Source organism: Penicillium argentinense, assembly GCF_028826775.1.
Source record: "Penicillium argentinense strain IBT 30761 chromosome Unknown utg000001l_segment0_segment0, whole genome shotgun sequence".
NCBI classification, from domain to species: Eukaryota; Fungi; Ascomycota; class Eurotiomycetes; order Eurotiales; family Aspergillaceae; genus Penicillium; species Penicillium argentinense.
Window position 1 is genome coordinate 2,111,128 of NW_026622660.1, and position 22,817 is coordinate 2,133,944.

A 22,817-nucleotide genomic window follows, 5' to 3' on the forward strand; every position below is an offset into this window, starting at 1 on the left:
GCCGACACTTTTCCCTCCAAAGATCCACCTCCAGTGGATGCCCGCATGCGAACACCGCGCCGTCATGCCGTCCAACATCCAGGTCTTCGTGAAATGGAAGGACCAGACAATCTTCGCAGGCGAAAACGTGGAATGCACAATCACATTCAAGAACGTGGCCGAGACCCCGTCCGACGCCAGCCATGGAAGTGAAGGGGCTGGCCAACACCAGCGGAAGCAGTCTCGAGTCGCGAACCACGCCGGAAACTCCAACTCGGACTCCTTCTTCTCATTGAAATCCTCCCAGAGTCTCTTTTCTGGACGGCGATCCTACTCCATCAGCTCACACAGAAAGCCTTATCACCGAACGACCTCATCCTTGAGCACCCCACCCGTTGCCTCGCACAGCTTCCCGCCGACGAGCAGCAGCCCCTCTACCCCTCGCAGTTGGCAACCTGGTCACAGCCACAAACGATCCGTCTCCATTCTATCAATTGAGAGCGAAGGACCGTCCGAGAAAACACCCGCAACGCAAAACTATGGCAGAGGAAGGCCTGCCAGGGGTCATGGACGCTCAGCCAGTCTTCAGATCACACCAAGGAGGAATGACAGCTATGACGATTCTTATCGAAAAGGTAAGTCTACTCGAAGCTATGCATCGCGGATGCGATCGAAGATGGAAGCTTACAATGCACGACATCCAGCGAGCCGAATGCCCATGCGCGGCCCTCCCCTCGCAGAAGTCCCCAACGAGTCATCCGCGGGCGGGCTGCGAGTCGATACTGCCCACCTTGGACGAGCTAACCGCCCCGGATCTTCTGCGAATAGCCCAATTGGGCCTGTCGAGCCTTTGCGAGGCCCATCGCGAAGACCCCAGCCTCCCCCCTTTGACTTCAAGTTCCCAGCGGCTCCTCCACCCGCAGAGCCACATACTCGACCGGCTCTGACTCCTTCCCCCAAATCGGCTGAACGGGCTGCATCTTCAGGCAAGCCGACTTCAAAAGATGGATCAACACTGCCTGCGCCTTCGCACCAACAGCTCACGCGGGTCATTTCGGCTACAAGTGTGAATGGGAGCAATCGGAGCAGTGGTGAATTTTACTCAATGAGCGACCATTCCAGCGAGACTTTGGGTTCGGAATATACGAATTACTCAGTACAATCGGGACGCCCGCCCCCTCCGCCTGTTCGCCATGGACGGCATTATTCGAGCGTGGTTACCCCTACAACCTACAAGTTCACAGACAGCCAGGCGCTGCTGATGGGCTACGCGCAAGTGAGCGCATCGTTCACAGTCGACGGCTCCCTCGTCAACCAGTCAGCCTTCGACGAAGTCAAACGAAAAGGAGTTGTAGGAGGTCAACTCGGAACTGGCGGACCTCCAGGGCGCCCAGGGTCAGCTAGCTCTGAGCGCTCCCGCAAGGGCGGTGGTTTCTGGGGCGCACTGAGGTGGAATGCCATTGAGGAATCGATTAATGGGCTTCTGTCAAACAACGAGCTTGATGGTCTGCGAGAGATGCGTGGAGTGTCATCGTCGCGATCTATTCCCTTGTTGTCCACCCCGCAGTCGCTTCTCTTCGTCGATCTACGGCTATCACCAGGGGAAGAACAGTCCTATACTTTCTCCTTCTCACTGCCCAAGGGACTCCCGGCGAGTCACAAGGGAAAAGCTATCAAGATCTCCTATAACCTGGTCATTGGAACTCAGCGCCCTAGTGCCACAAACGAGGCTCAGCGAGTCAATCGGATCAACATCCCGTTCCGCGTGTACAGCGGGGTGAATGGTAAGTGTACTTTGAGGAAATATCTCAGTAATCATCTCAGAATTCTAATAACGCCTTTTTAGACAAGGGAGATATCCTCGGCCATGATCTCATGTCACCCTATGTGATTTTGCGTGACGAGGCCAAGGTTCAAAAGGTTGGACCACAGCCGCCAGTGAGCATGAAAAATCAAAGTGTGAGCAGTAACTGGAACTCTGCCGGAGATTTTCTTTCTTATGTGGATGAAATTCTTGAGCAAAGTGCTCGCTCGAACTCACTTTTTCCGCCTGGCGCTCTCCCGGAGAGACGAGCGTCGAGCTACGAGGGAATTCCCCACGGGCTGTCCTGTAAAGATATCATCGACTTTGCCATTCTTCGCAGCAACCAGGCTGTACACTCAAGGCGCAGCCCCAACCGATTTGAGATCGCACGCGATGGGCAAAGGATCGCTGTTGTTGTCCTGAACCGCCCAGTTCACCGGCTGGGCGAAACCATCATCGCGAATGTTGATTTTGGCGAGGCGGCCATCCCTTGCTATGCCGTGCGTGCTTCGCTTGAGACTTCTGAAAAAGTGACACCGACCCTCGCCGTTCGATCTAACGCAAGTATCCATCGAACTACCCGGAAAATCCACGCGTCTCTTTTCGAGAACACGCTTTACGCGACGCGGGTTGTCTTCAGTCCAGCTATCCCTGTCTCTGCAACGCCCACAATTATCACCACGGGAGTGACATTGGACTGGGACCTGCGCTTCGAATTTGTCACCCCCAATATGCATGGGGAACAAGCCCCTAGCACTGCGCCTTCTGGAACATCCCTGCTCGAGATTTTGTCCTCCGATGACCGAGGTAAAGTGATGTCTGCGCTGGAGTACCTTGGCTGTGAATCGTTCGAGATCTCCATTCCATTGACGGTTTACGGTGAAACTGTTCGGGAACAGCTACCGGAGGAGAACCAGGGGTACACCATCTAAAGATGATGGCGTGGCCAATGCCCTGGTGCCTGCCTTGCAGGCTTGTTTGTGTATTTGATCTAGATATCCCCATCTGCTGTAGATATGCCTCTACAAGCACACAATTTGCTGCATGTTAGACATAATTTCTCTTGATACCTCGTCCGTGAAGCTCTCTGCACCTGTTACAATATTAGGAAGAACCTGCAATTGACTAGCCGAAAAACCGCTCGGAATTTCGGGGATTTTCCTCCCACTCAACATCGTGAGCAAAGATAATCTCGACACCTTCCGCCTCCAACACTCGAATCCGCTCAATTGTTCTCCGTGCATCCTCCTTATTTGCATGGATGCAGCAAATATGCCCATGGTCATCAAGCCATTCACTTATCTCCCTCTCGCCTGTTAAGAGTCGTCTATCGTGACAGGCGTCTCCGGCTAGGTACACATATTTATGTGGTTCAATGCGTGCTAGCAGGTTGACGTGCCCAGGAAGGTGACCCGGAGCATCAACGATCAACAGACTGCCGTCTTGGAAGATGTCCATGGTTCGAGGAACCGAGCCGTGTGGTAGCCATGGCTGATGGAAAGATATGAGACCGCCTTCTGCCGTCGAATGGGTACTGTCAGAATCCTCCACCGGAGAGAGTTCGATAGTCCGGTCTCTTGGTAAAAGGTCCGCCTCGAAGAACGAGTGGCCTCCTCGCAATGTTGGATTGTCGCCGTCCAGAAGAGCCGTGGCGCCAGGTCCAATCACAAAGGTACTCTTGGGGAATGCTTTGGGATCACCGACGTGGTCCCAGTGAAGCTTTGACTCGTTTCAGCAATCAAAACACAAAACTTAGTCTCGCGGAAAGGGAGGGGTTGCGAACATGAGAGTAGATCACAAAGTCAATATCACTTGGTGACAATCCCCCTTCTTCTAGACTCTTAACTACATCTGGTTCCGTGGTCAGTGGCTGGCGCGTCTGGATATGCCTCTGTATCGGGACAGGGTAGTTGGATGTTGGATGTCGCAGGCCGAGATCGAAGACGATGCGCGTGGTTTTCCCAGAGTCTGTATCGAGATGCTGGAGGAGGAAGGAAAGTGATGGAACTGTTCTTCTTGCTGTGTCGGAGAACGGGTGCACGAAGAATCTCTCTGGTAATGTCAAGTGGCCGGCTTGGAGAGCATGCAGCTGAATGCATCTTTGGGGTTTGACTGAGGACATGGTATTACTGGTTGAGGTTGGCTGATCAATTCGAAAAACTCGTTGTATATCCCCACTGCACTGAGAATACCCCATTCGCTCGACAGGCCGATACATGGATACTTGTATAGCCGACTCGGTAGAGCTGGCATTGAGCGGGGTTGATGGCGCGTGGTCTTCTCCAACTCGGGGGTTCTCCCAGCTGCAGACGAGACGTTCTTCCCCGCAAAAGATACCCCAACTCATTCATTCGATCCAGCACATGCCTTTTGAGTCAGACCTTGGTATCAGAAATATACAGTTGCTCAACTTGAAATGACAGCCACTGCAGCAGATTCCATCGGATTCATTGGCCTGGGAGCCATGGGGATGTGGATGGCAGTGCGTTTGGCTGAGAAGCTCCCAAAGTCAACAAAACTTCACGTCTATGACATCGTTCCTTCTCTGGTTGAGGATATCTGTGCTCGATATCCCGATAAGATCATTCGAGGTTTCAGTGGGAAAGGTGTGGCAGATAAATCGGTATGGAAAAGACAGGCTGACTCGAAGCTCTGACACCAGAGCTAATGCCAGCGTACAGGAAGTGATAATTACAATGCTTCCCGAAGGCAAACATGTCAAATCTGTCTACCTCGGCCCTGATGGAATCTCCTCCGGGGATATCGAGGGTAAATTGCTCATTGATTGTTCCACTATCGACACGGGGAGTTTTCTCGAAGTCAAGAAAACCATCAGCCAGAGTTCCCCCAGTAGTCGACTGTTCGACGCACCCGTCAGCGGAGGAGTAATTGGCGCACAGAAAGGGACCATCGCATTCTTCCTCGGCTGCGCAGAAGACAACAAAGAAATCCCACAACTCACTGTGCTGCTGTCGCTCATGGGAAGCAAAGTCATTCCGTGCGGTGGCCCATCTCTCGGTCTGGCAGCTAAGCTATCAAACAATTATCTCTCCGGAATCATTGCCATCGCCTGTTCCGAAGCCATGGATATGGGAATGCGATCCGGACTCGATCCGCGTGTACTTGCAAAGGTGTATGCGGCCGGGACTGCGCAGAATACCATCTGTGATCGGTTTTGTCCTGTTCCCGGTGTGTATCCCGAAGCGCCTTCCTCGAATGGGTATCGGAATGGATTCAAGGTGCAGCTGATGAAGAAGGACTTTTCACTTGCACTGGACATGGCGCAGAAAGTGGGATCCCAGAATGTGCTTGGTAATGCGGGGCTGAGGACGTATGAGGCGGCTAGCGAGGATGCGCGATGCAGAGATTTGGATTCTCGGGTTGTCTTTCGCTATCTGGGGGGAAATGAGAATTGGAAGGCTCAGGAGTAGACCGTGATTAAGGGTCTGTTGTATAGTTGTATAGTTGGGTAGAACTAAATAGTGTATGTGATTTCATGAACTATAACTAGTAAAATTGAATATTTGAACAATTTTCAGCAATGGAATTCTGTCGAAATGAAATATTTACTTGTAATTATTCTGCCGAAAAGGACGTTGTTACTCTAGACCCATCCAGTTGTTCTCTGAGTCGCCGACTTCCCCAAGTTTGGGCAGTGGGGAAGCTGCTCCCCCGAGCACACCCGGCTGCGGCGTGAAGTCATGGCGGGGGGGGAATGCCGAGGGCCCCGCTTAAGACCATGGCTTCTCCATTCTGTATTCTAACCCATTTACAGCCTCAGTCGACTCGATTGCTTGCCATCGATATTGAACTGCGAGCCTCAGGCCTCATACCTCGCCCATACACGATCTGCACCGCTGCCCTTCCAGCATGTCCACCGACGCGAAATTCGACGATCTCCACAAACAGCTCTTCGACGAAGGCCTCAAGGTCCGCCGCGCCGTCGTTGGAGAAGCCTACGTCGACAAAGCGCTCGCAAACGGATCGACCGAATTCTCGCGGCCGGGTCAAGAAATGGTCACCGAATGGGCCTGGGGCAATATCTGGACTCGACCGGGCCTGGAACGGCGCGATCGCAGCCTGCTGAATATTGGAATGCTCATGGCGCTGAACCGGGGCCCCGAATTGGCCATTCACCTTCGCGGTGCACGGAACAATGGGCTCAGTGAGCTGGAGATCCGCGAGGCCATCCTGCATGCGACGGTCTATTGTGGTGCACCGGCTGGTGTCGATGCGTTCAAGGTTGCTGAGCGGGTGTTTGATGAGATGGCAGCGAATGGTGAGATGCCTCGTGAGCTGGGGGAGAAAGCGCAGGTTTGAACAAAGGAGACATACTATCCATGGATACGATATGGCGATGTTATAAATGAATAAAGGGCATTTCGACAGTCATTCTTTGTTCGAGTATGACCAACGCCTGCGACTGTTCTGCGCATTGGTTTATAGAGATCTGTAGCTGGTTCTATAACTGGCCGGTCCATAGAATGCCTCTTTCTAGCATAGGTCACTCGTTATTGGCCGACAGTAAAATCATTGTCGACGAAAGACGCCACTGTTGGGCATTGTCTTCTCCAGTATGGCCATGATATAATTGGAGGGGAGCCTAATGGCCGCCGAGTCCGATAGTCCCGTCTACTCAGACTCGTTCATATCAAGAAGGCCTAGTAATTAATATTATGGTATTTGGTCCATTTTTCATGGCCGTGGACTACAATAGTGTAGTGTTTTGATGGGGGAAATATGACAATACCTTTGATATGCGATATAGTTTTGTAATGTATAAGAAGAGCACCCGGAATGAGTGGATGCGTGTACCGCCATCGAGTGTCCACCTTTGTGACAAGGGCCACACTGAAACGAAAAAAGAAAAAGAAAAAGAAAAAGGAAAAAAAAAAAAAAAAAAAAAATCATTCCCCCTCTGCGCGCTGCAGACAAGTGAACAAATCGAAAGAATTCCCACTGATTATTCATGCTACTTTGTCCCCCCCCCAGGTCTCGAGTTCTTCCAGCACTCTATAAAGCCTCTCTTCCTGAGGCTTTTCATCGCTATCCTACCAACCTCGCGATCTTTCTTACTCCTGGCCTCGACAAAAATTTGAGCACGTCGCGCCTCAATCCGTCGACTTTACCAGCAGTCCAGCAGATTGAATCCCTGTTCCTCAGATTCCTCTCGTCCTTCTGATTCGACACTGGGCAAGCTGCCCAGCTACTGCTGCAGGTCCCTTGCAGATGCCACACACTCTGTCGCTTTGCTCCGACTTTCCAAAATGAACACCAACTGGATGTCCTGTACTCTCCGAGAGGGTTGCGAAGTTTGTGGATCGCAGGAGAGACTTGTCCTTTGCTCAACCTGCAATGTGGTGCAGTATTGCACTGAGGAACACAGACTGGAGCATGAAGCAACACACGCATCTACCTGCGCCAGAATTGAAGAATGTCGTACTGAGGTGCGGCAGCAGAGGGATATCCTCGAAGCTGCCATTCCTCAGTTTAAATTCGTCAGTGAAGGCAGCGAGAATGCCCCCGAAGTGGTCGAGGTTGTCGACTATCTTCGTGCCCGCCTGCAGCTTGTGGAAGCCTATTCCCTGCCAGAAAATATTCTTGGCCTTCAAGTATCACTTGACAACCTTTTGGAAATGGTAAAGTTGTGTCGCCTCGACAAATTGAACTTTAGGTGGATGACCCTCGGTGTAATGCTGTCTGAACCAAGACGATGAATGCTACGATTTCATCCAACGGTGGTCAGAGTTCCCGATCTAGACAGTAATCTATGCCCACCACAAACAAAGCCTGCCATCAGAGATTGCTACTGCTAATTGACGTGCCATAATTTCGTCATTGATTTATCCCCATTACCAATTAAACCAGTAAATTTCCTTCATGTCAACTTTGACAGAATCCTTCATTAAGTACCCCTCGATCAGTCGGCTGGACATCTCACTGACGTCGTGGTCACTAGGGCAACGCGAACCGGGCAGCCAGCTGTTATCGGTGGAGCTGAACCGATAACACCCAGTCGCATCGGATCTTACATTCGAGAACTGCCATCACCCATCTCCTTGCTGTGCGCGCGCATCGCCGATCTTGTGATCTTTTTTTCGTGTCTTACATCACTGCCGACCCGAAGAAGTCGACTCGCTCTGTGGTACGGCATGCCGGAAACCCCCATTCCCCGATCAACGTGCAGGCAGCTGACTCCTTGACACCGGAATGCAGCCCCCGATACGCAACCCCCCGCCAAATAATAATATCCAAGGGAGATTCCTCTGACCGAAAATGGCTTCGTTCATCACCACCATGTCTGTCCCCGCTGCCCCCGCCCCTGTTCACCTGTCTGCACCCGCCGAGGCGACCTCGCGCTCCCCACCACCTCGCACCCCTTCGCTCAATCTGAGCCCCTCGGGCATCTACCAGACCACCCGCACCTCCCACCTTCCCCTCCTCGAGCCTCCATCTTACCTTTCCCCGGCTGTGCGCGCGCTTAAACAAGGTTGCCTTGGACTAACGCCTCCCAGCAATGCGCGGACGCGAGCCCCCTTCAAGCCCCGGTCCGCCGCCAAGGGCACGAGCAGTTACCAGCTGAGGCAATTCGCCGAAGCCACCTTGGGAAGCGGCAGTTTGCGCAAGGCTGTCAAGCTCCCCGAGGGCGAGGACTTGAACGAATGGCTCGCTGTGAATGGTAAGACATGACTCCGTATCCGTTGTCATTGCGGGGTTGATTGCTGATAAACACTTTGTTTGGATATAGTGGTCGATTTCTACAACCAGATTAACCTCCTCTACGGCTCCATTACCGAATTCTGTTCTCCACAGACATGCCCCGAGATGAAGGCAACCGATGAGTATGGTCGACACCATGCTGGTTTGCTATCGCGTTCTTGCTGACAACCTGATACAGGTTCGAGTACCTTTGGCAAGACTCAGAGAACTACAAACGGCCCACCAAGATGTCTGCTCCAGAATATATCGAGCACCTGATGAGTTGGGTGCAGAGCAACATCGATAATGAGCAGATGTTCCCCAGCCGAATTGGTGAGTGTTTTCACTGTCATGCTCAGCAGCAGCGATGCGGGTCTAATGCGATCGAATTATAGGCGTACCTTTTCCCAAGACCTTTTCCAGCCTTCTCCGTCAGATTTTCAAGCGTTTGTACCGGGTTTACGCCCACATCTACTGCCACCACTACCCCGTCGTTGTGCATCTGGGTCTCGAGCCCCATCTAAACACCAGCTTCAAGCACTACGTGCTGTTCATCGACGAGCACAAGCTGGCGAGCGGCAAGGATTATTGGGGACCTCTTGGCGACCTGGTGGACAGCATGCTGAAGAGCGACTGAGAATGGAGAGGAGTCGTAAACAAGTTGTGCATACGATGATCGTCTGTCGTTGACCTCGGATGCGACGATTCCGGTGGAGACTCGAGACTCGACAGGCAGGATTCTCAACGGCGTTTCGGGTGTGGGCATGCATGGTTGCAGTTTGTGTTCCTGGGCTAATCTGGCGTTTATTCTGGCTGTGGCTATATCCTCAATGGATAGTGACAGGCTAGCAATCAACCATGTTCATTATTAGTACCCGAGTTCAAGAGATCCCGGTGTTCCGGTGTGGGCTGCGCGTAGATACTATGGATAGAAGAACCGTGTCCACATTGTTGCGTGAGCTGAAAAAAAATGTGGCTCTATTCTCTGAACCGTGCGAACTCGAATTGTCAAAGTAAAAAACAAATCCAATTTTATAGACAGCTGCTGTAGTATGCTGGAATAGTCGAGCCGAAAACTGCGAAAATCGGGAGCATTATGTCAGCTAGTGCACCACGTGACCCGGGAAGAAGTCGGACCTGCAACTCAACCTTCACGAAAGCCAGCCGTCCGACCCCGTCGCTCGCATCTTCCCCCATCCCAACTCGCACCCCTCCCCCGAGGCTCTCCTCGCATTCAATTCCACGATGATGTCCGCTCGCGTTGCCCGCACCGGCCTGCGTGCCGCCCAGCAGTTCTCCGCCCCTCGCGCCGCCGTCAACGGTCTGCGCACCTATGCCACCCCGGCCCAGGAAGTCCGCCCCCCCGTCGCTCTGTTCGGCGTTGATGGCACCTACGCCACTGCTCTGGTATGCCTCCGACTTCTCTCCGCTACCGGGTGCCCTTTACTGGAGTTTTTCTCCCTTCTCGCGACTCCGTCGCTTCCCGACACCCCTCCCAACTTGCATCCCCCTCTCCTCTCGAGGTCGAGATTCAATGTTTGGATATGGGCTCTGCCAAAACTCGCCTGGGCTTTTTTGAATTGCTGGCGGATATCTAACATAGCCCTCCTCTCTAGTACACTGCTTCCTCCAAGTCCTCCGCCCTCGACCAGACCGCCAAGGCCATCGCCAACCTCGGCCAGACCCTGAAGGCCGACCCGAAGCTGATCACCATCCTCGGTGCCCCTACCCTCACCACCGCCGACAAGCAGCAGATCATCGCCGAGCTCCAGAAGGTCGCCGGTGCCGACAAGGGTGACATTCTCAAGAACTTCCTCGCCACTCTTGCCGAGAACAACCGTCTCGGCACACTCGAGGGTGTCTGCGAGAAGTTCGCTACTCTGATGAGCGCTCACCGCGGCGAGATTGAGCTCAGCATCACCTCCGCTCAGGTGCGTTTTTGTTTTCCATTGGAGGGATTAAGGTCGACTTTGCGAAGCTAACTTCCTTCTAGGAGCTTGACTCCAAGACCATCTCCCGTCTGGAGAAGGCCGTTGCCAAGTCCGAGTACAGCCAGGGCAAGAAGCTTAAGATCGTCACCAGCGTAAGTAACAGCTTCATTCCTTGTGGGAAGCCAATTCTAACGTTAGATGACAGGTCAACCCCGACCTCGTTGGCGGCCTTGTTGTCGAGATCGGTGACCGCACTATCGACCTGAGCGTCTCCTCCAAGATCGCCAAGATGAACAAGGCTCTGACCGATGCTTTGTAAATGTAAAATAGCCTCGAGAGTTGTGTAGGGGTGTTGGTTAGATATAGCATTCCCGCATGAACGGTAGCGTTGGTGGAAATCCGTCGGGATTCCTTTTTCGCGGTTTCCCTCGGTCCTTAGGTTCCATATGTTTTCATTATCTGTGAATCGCACAATACACATTTCATTACTAAATCATTACTCTAGGGTAGAGTGTAGGCATGCAGCAGATTGATTGTCTGGCATTACACTGAGTACTAGCATTACAACTGCACATAGCTAGGTAACTCTACCTTCGGATGGATGGTACAATGTAAAATACACTCTAAGCCTCGTTGAGGCTGGTCTCAACAGCACCCTCAGAAGTCAATTATCCGTCAAATATGCAATCTCGATTGTTCGCAACTAAACGCTCAAGGAAATGTATATGACCTCGCAAAGACATCTATTAAAGCAAAACCGTATATCTGCATCACATATCGCATGGAATTCCCGTATCGTGATCGTCAAAGAAAGAATTAATTAGATGAAAACAAATGGTGTAGGAAAGTATTATGATCAGGTATGACCATTATGGCCATTCTGCCTCTCAGCCTGCGTCTCCAGTTCATCCTCGTACGCCGCGATGGAGGTTGAGCTGCGCACGCGGTGAAGCTCGCTGTTGACATAGTTGTGGACGTGCTCCTCTTCCTCGCCGTCTGGAGAAACGGCGGCGGTACTACCGCGCCGGCTGATTGGACTGCCAAACTCGTCATCCAGCGCTCCTGGAGTTGTGTCACCGGCGACGGTGGAGTTGAAGTCGCTTCGGTTTCCGATGGAGCGGGTGGTGGATGAGCGGCGGAAGGAGGGACGACCGGAGGTTCGGGGACGTCCGCTGCGTGAGAAGATGTCGTCGAAGTAGTGGGAGGCTGCCGCGAACGGGGAACGGGGAGTCTGGGGGAGACGGCAGTTCAGACTTGTCATCCGGTTAGTATCGTGCTCTGGCCGAAATCAGGATTCGAAATCAGGATTGAATAGCTTACCCTGTGTCATGGATGATCTTCGCAATCAGTCCAGTCCATCCACATTGGTGAGAAGTGCCCAGGCCTCGGCCAGTGTCACCATCAAAGAACTCATGAAACCAAAGATAGTCCTTCCAGTGCTCATCAAAGTCGAGGAGATCGCTCGTACCGTTGATGGCACGGCGACCCTCGTCATTCCGAGCGAACAGATGTTGCATCCGGTGCTGAAGCTCTTCGGCAACATTTCCCAGATGCATGTAGTCGCCCGATCCCGTAGGGCACTCGATCTGGAGCGAGTCGCCATAGAACATGTAATAGCGGAGAAGAGACTCCACAAGCAAGAAGTTGACGCAAAGCCAGATTGGACCGCGCCAGTTACTGTTACCGCCAAAAAGGGCACTGTCCGAGTCACCTGGAACGTAGCCGACCTTGAAGGTTTGGCCATTGACCTCCATGGAGTAAGGATGCTCCTCGTGGAACTTGGACATTGACCGGATACCGTGCTCAGCTAGGAACTCGGTCTCATCAAGCATGCGCTTAAGAATCTTCTCCAGGCGGTCCTTGCTCACCAGCGACAACAATAGGCGGTCATCCTTGCCGCGGCGTTTCATACTGGCAATGTTTCGCTCGGCGACATCTGATCGGTTCTCGATGAACCAGTCCAGTCGCTTCTTGAACGATGGAAACTTCTTGATGATTTCCGGCTCGAGTGTGAGCACGGCATAAAGCGGGATCAGACCGACCAACGACCGGACGGGCAATTGCTGCGTCCAGGGACCACCATACGAGATAGCGTCATAGTAGAAGTGGTCATCCTCGTTCCACAATGACTTGATGTTGTCCTCGCCGGATCGGAAAGTCATCGCATCACTGATGAGAATGAAGTGCTCGAAGAACTTGGACGCAATGTCTTCGTAGGTGCGGCGGTGCTTGGCCAACTCCAGGGCAATGTTCAGCATGCACAGGCAGTAGAAAGCCATCCAACCAGTGCTGTCAGCCTGTTCGAGGACACCTCCTGTCGGCAAAGGTTCGGAGCGGTTGAAAAGACCAATATTATCCAAGCCCAAGAAGCCTCCCTCGAAAACGTTCTTTCCTTCCGAGTCCTTGCGGTTCACCCACCAGGTAAAGTTCAGAAGCAGCTTCTGGAACACCCGCTCCAGGAAATCAAGGTCCTGGCGACCGTACATCTTGCGCTCGATCTTGAACGTACGGAACACGGCCCATGCGTGCACGGGTGGGTTGACATCCCCAAAGTTCCACTCGTAGGCTGGCAGCTGGCCATTGGGGTGCATGTACCACTCTCGGGTCATGAGGTCCAGCTGCTTCTTTGCGAAATCTGGATCAATCATCGCAAGTGGAATACAGTGGAAGGCTGTATCCCAAGCAGCGAAGAATGGGTACTCCCAAGAGTCCGGCATGGACAGGATATCATCAATATACAGATGGCGCCATTGCTCGTTGCGAATACCCTTTCGGCCTGGTGGCGGAGGGATCTCGCCCGAGTCACCGTTGCTCCATTGATCCCAGATGAAGTTGTAGTACTGCTTGCACCACATCATACCCGAGAACGCCTGGCGCTGAATATTGCGCAGATCCTCGCTCATAGGGAGTGGGTTGATGTGATAGTAGAAGTCGTCGGCCTCAGCGCGGCGCTGTTCGATCACATCGTCCAATACCTCCTCATCCACAAACTCTTCCTTCCTACGGGAGAAACGGAAACGGACAACGGCGCACTCGCCAGGAGGAACTCCCTCGCCTTCGTCAAACGCGTACCAGGCGGCGAACTTGGTACCTTCATTCGCGGGGTTGATGGCGCCCTTCTCCTCCTCGACGATATGACGATGGAAAGCATCTTTCACGTAAGGCTGGACATTCTCGGTTCCCCACAACATCTTATTGTTGGTCTCGTTCTCCGTGAAGAGCAGTCTCGGCTGGATATCGTCCTCGCTGTCTCCCACTGGCGGCGACGGGGCAAAGCAGACATAACGGTCGCCCAGCTTGTCATGGGCGGTTTTGGCAATCCGCGGACCTTCCTGCTTAATGGAAGGCTTCTGGACCTTGCTCCCCGAGTCCCAGGCCCAGTTGTTGCGGAACCAGACGTGGGGGATAATGTGCAAGTGAGCGGGCTCCGGGCCGCGATTGTAGGCGATCACTCGGAAGATCAGCTCCTCCTCGTCGTCACTTTCCTTCGCTGTCTCAATGAAGATATCCCAGTAGCGGTTGTCCTTGAAGGCCTCGGTATCGAGGATTTGGTACTCCCGCTCCACGCGCGACCGCTTGGCATTCTCGTCCACTAGCTCCTGATAGGGAAATTTGTTCTGGGGGTACTTGTACAGGAATTTCATGTAAGAGTGCTAGAGAATTTGTCAGACAATGCCGTACACCAGGTGCTGGTTGCGGATGGTACCTACCGTCGGGGTATTGTCCACATGGAAATGAGCCTCCTTGACACTCTCGCCGTGATTACCTTGCGGGTTTGACAGTCCAAAGAGGCGCTCCTTCAGGAATTCGCTAGATCACAGGACATAAGTTTCATGTCCCTCATCCACTGACAGTATCCGACCGACTTACTCTTTCTCGTTCCAAAATGAGAACGCAATGTTCTGCAAGCCGTGGGTGTCGGAAACACCTGCAATGCCGTCCTCGCCCCAGCGAAATGTCCGCGACCGTGCATGATCATGGGTAAAGTCTCGAAGAGGTTAGTCGGTGGTGCGCGGGTTGATGCAGCACAATTATTGCTCGTCGTATTACTTACAGCTCCAGGCGTCGCCATCCTCACTGGCTGCTGTTAGCTCGGGTGTACCCCATTTGGTGTGGGGGTGCCATCACTTACGAGTAGTCCTCCCGCACTGCAGAATGATGAAGTCATTAGCTCTCGTCCCCATCTTCGCTCGCATTTCCTAACCCCCATCCATATTTTCTGTGCCGTCGGCTTCGAACATACCAGTTGCCCATTGTCGCTCGGCCACATAGGGGCCCCATCGCTTCCAGTACCGGGTGCGCTCGCGGTCCTCCTTGAGTCGCTTCTCCTCCTCGGTGAGGAACTCGTGCTTGTCGATCAGCACCATGGTGGACCCGGGTGCGGAGGGAAGCAGAGCCGAAAAGTAACAGCAATTGCGCTGGGACTAGCAATCCCGGCCAAAAATATGGTCGGAAAAGTAAAGATGGAGAATTGAGTCTTCCGGGTGCGTAACGGGAACTGGAGAGAGAGAGAGAGAGAGAGAGGAAGAGGAAGGAAGAGGGGAGGAGGGGCAGAACTACTCCGCAGAGTTACCACCTAGAAAAGCCCAAAAGCAGGGCAGCCCCGTGCGACAGCTGCGAGCTTTGCGGCACGCGGGCAACGTGCAGCCCCAAATGACGGCACCGGTGGATATGCCGGCGGGTGATTGGCTGCAGAGAGAGTCCATTGCGATCTGGGCTTGCACGGGCTCTTCCAGTTCGGGACTACGACTACTACTAGCAGTATAGTATTACTATGTACTACAAATTGTAGTAGTGCAGCAATACATAGTAGAGTAGTATATAGTATACTACTATAGTAGAGTCATGTATAGCTAATCACATTACGCCAGCAATGGGCCCCCGTAGGAGCCCGGATAGATACAAATGGGTTCTCACGATGAGCAAGTATTCAAGTCAAAAAGAAATCAAGAGAATGAAAATCACCCGTAGATCCGCGCCGGTCCCAGCCAGACCACGGGCCAATTCGCACATAGTCAAGGGCAAAGGGTAAAATAAAAGGTCAAGGTATAAAAATCCACAAGAAGGGCTCCGCAATCAATCAAATCAATGGTAATATCAGTCCTCCGTCATTACGACGCATTTGTCTTTTCTTCCTCCTCCTGAGGCTGCTCGGTCACGGTTCCTTCGCGGGGAGCTAAGTCGGCGCATCAGTCTACCGTTGTCCCGTTCGGAAATCCCAGCTTGAACGTTCAAAATCAAATATATGCAAGAAAGAACAACAAATTGGGCAACAATATGCAGGAGAAGATGCAAATACAATGCAACATGCAGCGAGCAACATGTGGATAGAAGGCAATGGAATGGGCAATGGGGAAGATCAAGCAGAACCACCCTTACCGGCTGTCTGGCCCTCTCCATTCCGGCCCGCGGCCACGGAGGTGCCAAAGTTGACCGACTGCCGCGACTTCAGTCGGTTTTCTGCGTCGCGGATTCGCTGCTGCAACTCCTCGAGCTCACGGCTCTGGATCATCATCTGCTGCTTCCTGCACCGCCGGCATTAGGTCCATACAACTGATGGTCGTTTTGGGGGAGGGGAGACGTGGCTGACTTTTGATCAATGGTTTGCGAGAGTTCGTTGACATTGCTGTCGAGCATAAAGGCGCTGTCCAGAGCCGTCGAAAAGTCCTGCGCCATGGTCCTATTGATCCCAAGTTAGTCTTTCCCTCCGAATCTTGCTGCTGGCGGTGATGGCAGTGCGCAAGCGCCAATTTGTTCGGCAGTTGACAGCTGACGGCGCAATGCGGGGAGAGCAGGGGACGGATGACAAGAGGGGATTCACGCACGACTGAGGGCGCATCTTGGGCTTCCATTCCCGATCCATACGATCCATATCGGACGACATCGTGCAGGTTGGGCGCAACAAAATCCCCTTTGTGACAAGAACTTGGAGACTCGGCAGGTTTGGCGTGGTCGATGGTTATGGTATGTGCAACTTTGATCGAGCGGGGCACGACGCGGGCACGAGTGCAGAGCTCGAGAGTTTCCAAGGACGTCTGCGATCGTCGAGAGTCCAGCACCAGCCAAGAAGACCAGCGGATGCGAAGGGGAGTGGGAGGTGACAATGATCGGCCCCGGTCGAATGCGCTACGGGGGAGGGAGTGTCAGTGTCTCTGCTGTATACTTCGGCAGCGGCAGCCGCCCTGAGCCATGAACTCGAGGAGAAGGGGGGATAAGGGGACGCCATACGGGAGACAAGCACAAACCGAGAGTGTTCGAGGGTCGTAGGGCAGTAAATGCGCAAAGCTAGGGGAGGGGAAGAAGGGAAAAAGAAGTTGAGGAGAGACGATCGTAGCCCACCGACTATGTTACTAGTCGCCGGAATCGTGGAGAGCCAGCGATATCCACCAGCGCGTCACCGTATTACGAGGGGCCTGCGCGGATTTAGGGGGCGATTGGGAGATTTCCAGATCACCAGTGGAGATTGTCCCTCCTATCGACGCAGTACCGTATCCTAGGGACTAGCTGGGCAGGGGATGTCCATGGCTGTCTCTACTCAGAGTATACTAGTCACGTCGGCACTCAGGGGCTGCTCTCCACTTGGGATCCAAAAAGGGGGAAAATGCACGCCCCTGTAAAAGTGACATCCGGCGCCAACTGGTCATGCCCACGTCAGGCATCCGATGATCACCCGCGAGCGTTGCTGGTTTTATTTTTTTCTCCGAGGCCGTAGCGAGTCGTGATGGACACTGTACAAAGATGCAGTAATGGCAAGTGGCCACAACCCCAGCGACGGGGAATGTACAGTACCTCACGTGATCGTAATATTACCGCGGGAACCTGGCAAGGGCGACGGTCGAGGCTCTTTCCACCTGGAGAGTGTCAGTGTTGTCTTGGGCCTCGCACGACTTCGATCTTCCAAACCCCGGAGGATATCTCACTACTCACGCGCCTTCCCTTTCCATCTCCTGTCGCCTGTCGGTCCCGTGGCTCCCACGCCGCGCCGTCCACGCCCTGCCCGTCGCTCGCTCAGGAACCGACCGACCAAAAATCTGCGCGCGACCGAACACGTCTGCTCCACGTCGGCTCCGCGTCCCCTCCCCGACACCATTTCCCACCGTGGCCCCGATCCCCAAGAGCCTCTCCGCCACTGGCCGACCGGGCGGGCAATGGGGGATGCCTCCTCTGTCGGCGTACACTCCGTTTGAGTCCCTGCTCTTCTTCCAATCGCTGGCTACGTCCGATGTGCGCCCAGCGAGCTTCGCGTCCATCTCGGCGCTTTTGAGCAACAATCCCCATGTGCGCCAGCATGTGGCGTTCAGCGCCGATCGTCTCAGCCCGGAAGCTTTAGAAGATCTGTATGCGACTTTGTTGCGCGATGGCTTTGATCGTGAAAGCGGGCTCAATGGACGGCCGACCGACAGCTCCGGGCCGAGCAACCCGAAGAAGCGCAAGATCTCGAGTCCTCGACCTGACGGCCTTTCGGGCGGAGCCGCTCACGCCATTCTGGTGCCAGAGCTTGTCGCACATCTGTACGCCGGGTACAAGGAACTAGTGACGAAGGAGATCAGAGAGGACGAGAGACGGTACACCCAAATTAAGGATGAAATCGAACGACTTCAGAAAGAGGGAGCCGGCGCGACTGCAGCACCGACGGTTGACGCAAAAGCGCTGCCAGCGCTGCCGATGGATATCGACGTGAAGCAGGAAAAGCCGCAGCCCGACGAGTCTTTGAAGTCAACTGCTCCACATATGAGACCAGCAGAGGAGTCCCGCGGGGATGAACCTGTCTTGGGACCGTCTCAGTCTGCCCAAGCGGGCGAACCAGCTGCATTGGACGTTACAGAACAAGGCACAGGCGCACCTGGCAAAGCTGAACCGTCGACCGAGCCAAACGGCCAGAAGCCGACGCAAGCTCCCATCCCACCACCACTAGCTCCACGGACCCAACAAACAGTTCCGGGGACGCCAACAGCACCATCTTCCGCAGTACCTCACCCCTCACAGCTTGCTCCCCGTCCTATTATCTCCACACCGATGAACAAGGCAGGCAACGAGCCAACTCCGACCCAATCGAGTTTCCAGCAATGGCAGCTTGAACCTCCTCCCCACTCCCCATACTCCGCTGTCTCTCCAACCGCTACATCCCATGTTGGCTCGGCAAATGCCAAGCAGCCTCAAAATCCTTCGCAAGTTCCGTCGCGGAAACAATCCAAGACCTCCACCTCTTCCAACGTCCCAAGCACCCCAGGTGCGGCACCTTCAGGAACACAGACCCCTGTTCCTATCGGTTATCCGCAAATCTCTCAGACCCCGAGTGTGGTCATTCCTTATTCAGAGACTCGCGCTTCACGTCCACGTCTTTCCATCGACACCCCCGGCTCATGCACGCCGTGGAAACGAACACCGCGGTTGAGCATCCCGCACTCACCAACATCGCCTCCTCGACCACGACCGGAGGATGTCAGTCCAATCAGCGAGAGGGGTTCGTCCCCTGATGCACTGGAATCCTCACGCCCACGTGAGAGAAAAACGCGACGAGGTCAAGCCTCTGCAGACAAAGCTGGCCCAACTGTCAAGACAGAGCGGGCCTCGACAACTCGGAGAAATCGTGCCATCAGTTCTGCCTCCACTCACAGCCGTGGGCGTTCCTTGGCTTCCCGTGAAGCGTCACCCGATGAAACCGAGCGCGATTCTCGAGCTGGACGTCGCAAGGGCGCTGCTGCGAGTGTCGAAGAGTCAGCCACCAAATCACGGTCTAAGCGCAAGCGCGGTGCGAGCGAGCCCATCGAGGAGCCTGTTCTACCAGAACCTCCCAAGGTCGATACAACACGATATGTCGTGTGTACTCGTGGTTTCCATCGGACGGCGGCCCCGATCTTGAACGATGTCACTACCCATAAATTGGCCTCTATCTTCGCCAAGCCACTAGGAGAGCGCGATGCTCCCGGGTACCACGATCTCATCTATCGCCCGCAAGACCTAAAGAGCATCAAGTCATCTGTGCACCAGGGCAGCAAAGCTGTCGCTGCCGCAACGGAGGCAGTTAGCACTCCTGCTGGGGATGGCGAATCTCCCGCTCCCGTGTCTGGCACGCCTACTAAGAACAATGTCCTGATGCTCCAGAAGAGTGAGGACCTCCTTCCTCCCAGAGGTATTGTCAATTCCGCGCAATTGGAGAAGGAGTTCGTCCGGATGTTCGCCAATGCAATCATGTACAACCCCGTTCCCGAACGAGGATTCGGCCCCGCTTTCCCCATGATCAGCGAGCGTGGTTCACGCGAGAGCACGCAATCCAGTGACGGGGACGAGGGCGGTATCATCCAGGACTCCCGGGAGATGTTCGAGGATGTCGAGCAAGCGGTGACTCGCTGGCGTGCAGCCGAGCGGACGGCCGATGAATTGGCCAACAAGAACGTCTTCTCCCTTCGACGCGGAAGTGTGAGTGATTTCAACACGGACAGCGCGGACGACGTGAAGGGTTGAAGCGCGAACCTACCCATGTAAACTATGATTTTTGTGTTATTAGGAATTTTCAATGAACGAATACGATAATTGCTGCCGGTGGTTGCAGCTGATCAGGCAAGATCCAATTATAGTCACTTTCCATCTATCCTCAAACACCCATGTCCTCAAGGGATGCGGTTTAGAGACTGTACAAATCCAATTATTCCCTCACCAACTCCCTCACAGCAAACTCCAACCCAACCTCATACCCATAAACTCCCAACCCAACAACAACAGCGATAGCCTTATCACTGAGATAACTGTGATGCCGAAATGACTCCCGCCGATGCACATTCGTAATATGAATTTCGACAAACGGAATCGAGACGCCGAGGAGGGCATCCCGCACCGCGACGCTGGTGTGCGTTAAAGCGCCAGCATTGATGAGGATGGCGTCGACGTTGCCGCGCGCTTGGTGAATTCTGTCGACGATGGCACCCTCGTGGTTAGATTGGAAGGATTCGAGTTTTGCGCCCTTTGAGGCGGCGAGCTTCTTTGCGTTTGTTTCGACGTCTTGGAGGGTTATTGAGCCGTAGAGGTGTGGTTCCCGGGTTCCCAGGAGGTTGAGGTTGGGGCCGTTGATGAGGAGGATGGACATTTTGTTTGAGTGCAGCTGTTGCTTTGCTGTATTGTTGAACTGATTTTCAATTGATTGTTTTCCAAGCTTTAGTTGCTGCGTTATGTTCATGGCTGTGGTTACTTGGCTGTCCCGCGGTTGTGGGCTTAGCCGACGGCTATGATCTATCCTCGCGGAGTACGGTCAATTCATATTGTGGGGTATCTATCGATTATGAATGGGACAAATTCATAACCACACTAGTGTGGGTGTGGGGATCTCAACACGCTGGAGGCTGTTGCAGCTGGGCCAGGAAATCCGTGTCCAAGTCTCCGTCATAGAATCCCAGATTATGTGCGAATGCAGGCTCTTGCCTGGGATTTAGTTAGTCTCACAGTAATTTTCAGTTCAAAAGGAGGGCTAAGACATACCGAGTGGTGGGAAATGAAGTGACCATTTCCTCAAAGAGTGCGTCGTACATTTCTGCATCGCCTGTCCTGGAGAATTCGCTGGATGCGGAGATGGCCGGTACATTTATGACTGATGATGGCTCTGGTTGGGATGCAAAAGTTGGCTGGCTGGCTAGGGTGGAAATCTCTTGGTAGCATGGTATTGATATTGAGTTGCCGAATGCTCCGTATGGTTGCTCGATTGATGGAATCGGGGTTGGGTGTGAGAGTAGGTTCGTCCATTCACCGGAAGGATTTGTTTTGAGAGGGTGTAGAAAACTTGAGATGCGGGTTTGGAGAGAGACTCTTTCTTCTGGATTTTTATTTTCGATCGACTTTTCACACTGGAGTGCGAAGCAAAGCATCAGAGGAGACAGTCCGGTTGGGCCAGTGGTCTCCCGATAATGATCCAGGAGGTCGAGTATTTGATGAACAGTGGTCACGTATCGATTCATGACGGCAGGCGAGACCGGCTCAAACCTACGGTACAAGGAGAGAGTTGTAAAGTTGGAAATGAGGTGTAGGAGAAGTAGAGGAGGGTTTGCGTGGTTTCGTCGATCGTAAGGGTGACTTCGTGATAAAATGTTCTGTCTTGATCGTAGGTCGTCTAACAATTCTTCGAGGCGGGATGTATTCAGAGGATGATATAATATAACAGACAAATGCTGCATGAGCTGCTGGATATGATTGGATATGCTCAATGTCCGCAAGGGCGTGGCCGGTCTTTTGCATCCGGTGATATCTGTACCAGAACGGGATGGAGTCCAAACATCCCACTCCTCCAAATCATCTTCTATCACGGGACCGTATGTCAGCTGCTCCTTTTTTGAGAGACACGGAGCCCGCCCAAGCAGTGCTGATAGGATATTGTCTAAAAGGACGCATCCATTGAAGGTGTGGTCGAGTCGGCCCTTTTTTGCTGACAAGGGCAAGGTCTCTAGGATTCTTGTAGCTTTGCCAATCAATGTCCATGCTTGACCGATATTTCCCAAGGCGATTTGGATCAGCACCAGGATCAGCATGGCTTGAACATGGCCCAGGTCCAGGCTCTCCCACCGGACTATAGCTTGTTGCTCAATAGCGAGCTGGAGAGAAAATAGATCTGGTGCCCCGGGATAAGAAATTCCCTTCATGGCGGAGGTGTATGCAATCAGCGACAATAATACAATCTGAGAAGATGGATCTCCAGTATTTTTTTCATGCCTGATATGCATGGCGCGTAGAACTGACCGGCGTTCGAGAATGGGAAACCAGCAATGCGTGTAGGTGAAGTAAAAGTCGACTAACTCCGATGTGTTGTCCGGAATTTGCGCACCAAACAATTCAAGAGACTGTTGTATTGACCGAGGCGGCTCTTGTGCGGTCTCGAATTTATTAGCTTCCGTATTTGATGAATTCATATTGTTGTGATCGTCCATAGTTTCGATCGCTTCGTCAGGCTCCCGCATCTCCGCCGACTCACTCCCAGAGTCATCGAAAACATCATCTTCCGAGCCCGGAGTGAGCAATTGCGATACATCGCGATATAGTTTCGATTTTCGCCAGATCGAGACTGACTGATTCCCAAGCTTGCTCGCCAGGATATTGGCCTTGCCGCGCGAATCCCGCAATCGATTGTGTATTGTGCTCTCGCTGTTCGGGACATATTGAAGCATCAAACCCAACGTGGTTTCGAGGCTGCGCACGTAGCCAGATGGCAGTCCTCGACGTCCTCCACCGGTCTCATAGGTGCAAGTCCGGTTGGCCTGGCTGCAAATGGTACATACGGGCTGTTCTCCGTCGCACTTGGACTTGCGCCGCCGGCATTGGTCGCAAGCACGGTAGATACGCTGCCGCTTTGGCGGACGTGAATTCGACATCTCGATGCCTCTCTCTATCAGGAACTAAGCACATTTCCGGCGGTCGCGATGCTC

At 53.4% G+C, this 22,817-nt stretch overlaps 12 protein-coding genes across 12 annotated transcripts; 7 read left to right on the plus strand and 5 right to left on the minus strand.

Annotated features, from left to right (window-relative positions):
* Positions 1-64: 64 nt before the first annotated feature.
* On the plus strand, positions 65-2,715 carry N7532_000726 (putative intracellular protein transport protein (Sat1); the record flags this gene model as incomplete). The annotated part of the gene is made up of 2 exons (XM_056613230.1): positions 65-1,763; positions 1,826-2,715. 2 exons carry the CDS (start codon positions 65-67, stop codon positions 2,713-2,715), a joined length of 2,589 nt encoding a protein of 862 aa, XP_056480454.1.
* A 193-nt stretch (positions 2,716-2,908) lies between these two features.
* On the minus strand, positions 2,909-3,905 carry N7532_000727 (MBL fold metallo-hydrolase; the record flags this gene model as incomplete). The annotated part of the gene is made up of 2 exons (XM_056613231.1): positions 2,909-3,502; positions 3,567-3,905. 2 exons carry the CDS (start codon positions 3,903-3,905, stop codon positions 2,909-2,911), a joined length of 933 nt encoding a protein of 310 aa, XP_056480455.1.
* Positions 3,906-4,199: 294 nt separating this feature from the next.
* Positions 4,200-5,214, plus strand: N7532_000728 (putative 3-hydroxyisobutyrate dehydrogenase; the record flags this gene model as incomplete). Its single annotated transcript, XM_056613232.1, has 2 exons — positions 4,200-4,406; positions 4,465-5,214. The coding sequence occupies 2 exons, from the start codon at positions 4,200-4,202 to the stop codon at positions 5,212-5,214; spliced, it is 957 nt and encodes a 318-aa protein (XP_056480456.1).
* Positions 5,215-5,653: 439 nt separating this feature from the next.
* On the plus strand, positions 5,654-6,103 carry N7532_000729 (4-carboxymuconolactone decarboxylase; the record flags this gene model as incomplete). Its single annotated transcript, XM_056613233.1, has 1 exon — positions 5,654-6,103. One exon carries the CDS (start codon positions 5,654-5,656, stop codon positions 6,101-6,103), a length of 450 nt encoding a protein of 149 aa, XP_056480457.1.
* A 947-nt stretch (positions 6,104-7,050) lies between these two features.
* N7532_000730 (uncharacterized protein) lies at positions 7,051-7,500 on the plus strand (the record flags this gene model as incomplete). The annotated part of the gene is made up of 1 exon (XM_056613234.1): positions 7,051-7,500. One exon carries the CDS (start codon positions 7,051-7,053, stop codon positions 7,498-7,500), a length of 450 nt encoding a protein of 149 aa, XP_056480458.1.
* A 559-nt stretch (positions 7,501-8,059) lies between these two features.
* N7532_000731 (Mob1/phocein family protein) lies at positions 8,060-9,119 on the plus strand (the record flags this gene model as incomplete). The annotated part of the gene is made up of 4 exons (XM_056613235.1): positions 8,060-8,462; positions 8,532-8,625; positions 8,682-8,815; positions 8,878-9,119. The coding sequence occupies 4 exons, from the start codon at positions 8,060-8,062 to the stop codon at positions 9,117-9,119; spliced, it is 873 nt and encodes a 290-aa protein (XP_056480459.1).
* A 608-nt stretch (positions 9,120-9,727) lies between these two features.
* Positions 9,728-10,732, plus strand: N7532_000732 (F1F0 ATP synthase subunit 5; the record flags this gene model as incomplete). Its single annotated transcript, XM_056613236.1, has 4 exons — positions 9,728-9,889; positions 10,099-10,413; positions 10,476-10,565; positions 10,619-10,732. 4 exons carry the CDS (start codon positions 9,728-9,730, stop codon positions 10,730-10,732), a joined length of 681 nt encoding a protein of 226 aa, XP_056480460.1.
* Positions 10,733-11,269: 537 nt separating this feature from the next.
* Positions 11,270-14,780, minus strand: N7532_000733 (uncharacterized protein; the record flags this gene model as incomplete). The annotated part of the gene is made up of 7 exons (XM_056613237.1): positions 11,270-11,666; positions 11,734-14,066; positions 14,124-14,223; positions 14,284-14,401; positions 14,468-14,490; positions 14,546-14,561; positions 14,618-14,780. 7 exons carry the CDS (start codon positions 14,778-14,780, stop codon positions 11,270-11,272), a joined length of 3,150 nt encoding a protein of 1,049 aa, XP_056480461.1.
* Positions 14,781-15,524: 744 nt separating this feature from the next.
* On the minus strand, positions 15,525-16,297 carry N7532_000734 (uncharacterized protein; the record flags this gene model as incomplete). Its single annotated transcript, XM_056613238.1, has 4 exons — positions 15,525-15,589; positions 15,793-15,938; positions 16,004-16,093; positions 16,239-16,297. The coding sequence occupies 4 exons, from the start codon at positions 16,295-16,297 to the stop codon at positions 15,525-15,527; spliced, it is 360 nt and encodes a 119-aa protein (XP_056480462.1).
* A 1,271-nt stretch (positions 16,298-17,568) lies between these two features.
* Positions 17,569-19,878, plus strand: N7532_000735 (uncharacterized protein; the record flags this gene model as incomplete). The annotated part of the gene is made up of 1 exon (XM_056613239.1): positions 17,569-19,878. The coding sequence occupies one exon, from the start codon at positions 17,569-17,571 to the stop codon at positions 19,876-19,878; it is 2,310 nt and encodes a 769-aa protein (XP_056480463.1).
* Positions 19,879-20,059: 181 nt separating this feature from the next.
* N7532_000736 (type II 3-dehydroquinate dehydratase) lies at positions 20,060-20,497 on the minus strand (the record flags this gene model as incomplete). The annotated part of the gene is made up of 1 exon (XM_056613240.1): positions 20,060-20,497. One exon carries the CDS (start codon positions 20,495-20,497, stop codon positions 20,060-20,062), a length of 438 nt encoding a protein of 145 aa, XP_056480464.1.
* Positions 20,498-20,858: 361 nt separating this feature from the next.
* Positions 20,859-22,763, minus strand: N7532_000737 (Zn(II)2Cys6 transcription factor; the record flags this gene model as incomplete). Its single annotated transcript, XM_056613241.1, has 1 exon — positions 20,859-22,763. One exon carries the CDS (start codon positions 22,761-22,763, stop codon positions 20,859-20,861), a length of 1,905 nt encoding a protein of 634 aa, XP_056480465.1.
* Between the last annotated feature and the right edge of the window lie 54 nt (positions 22,764-22,817).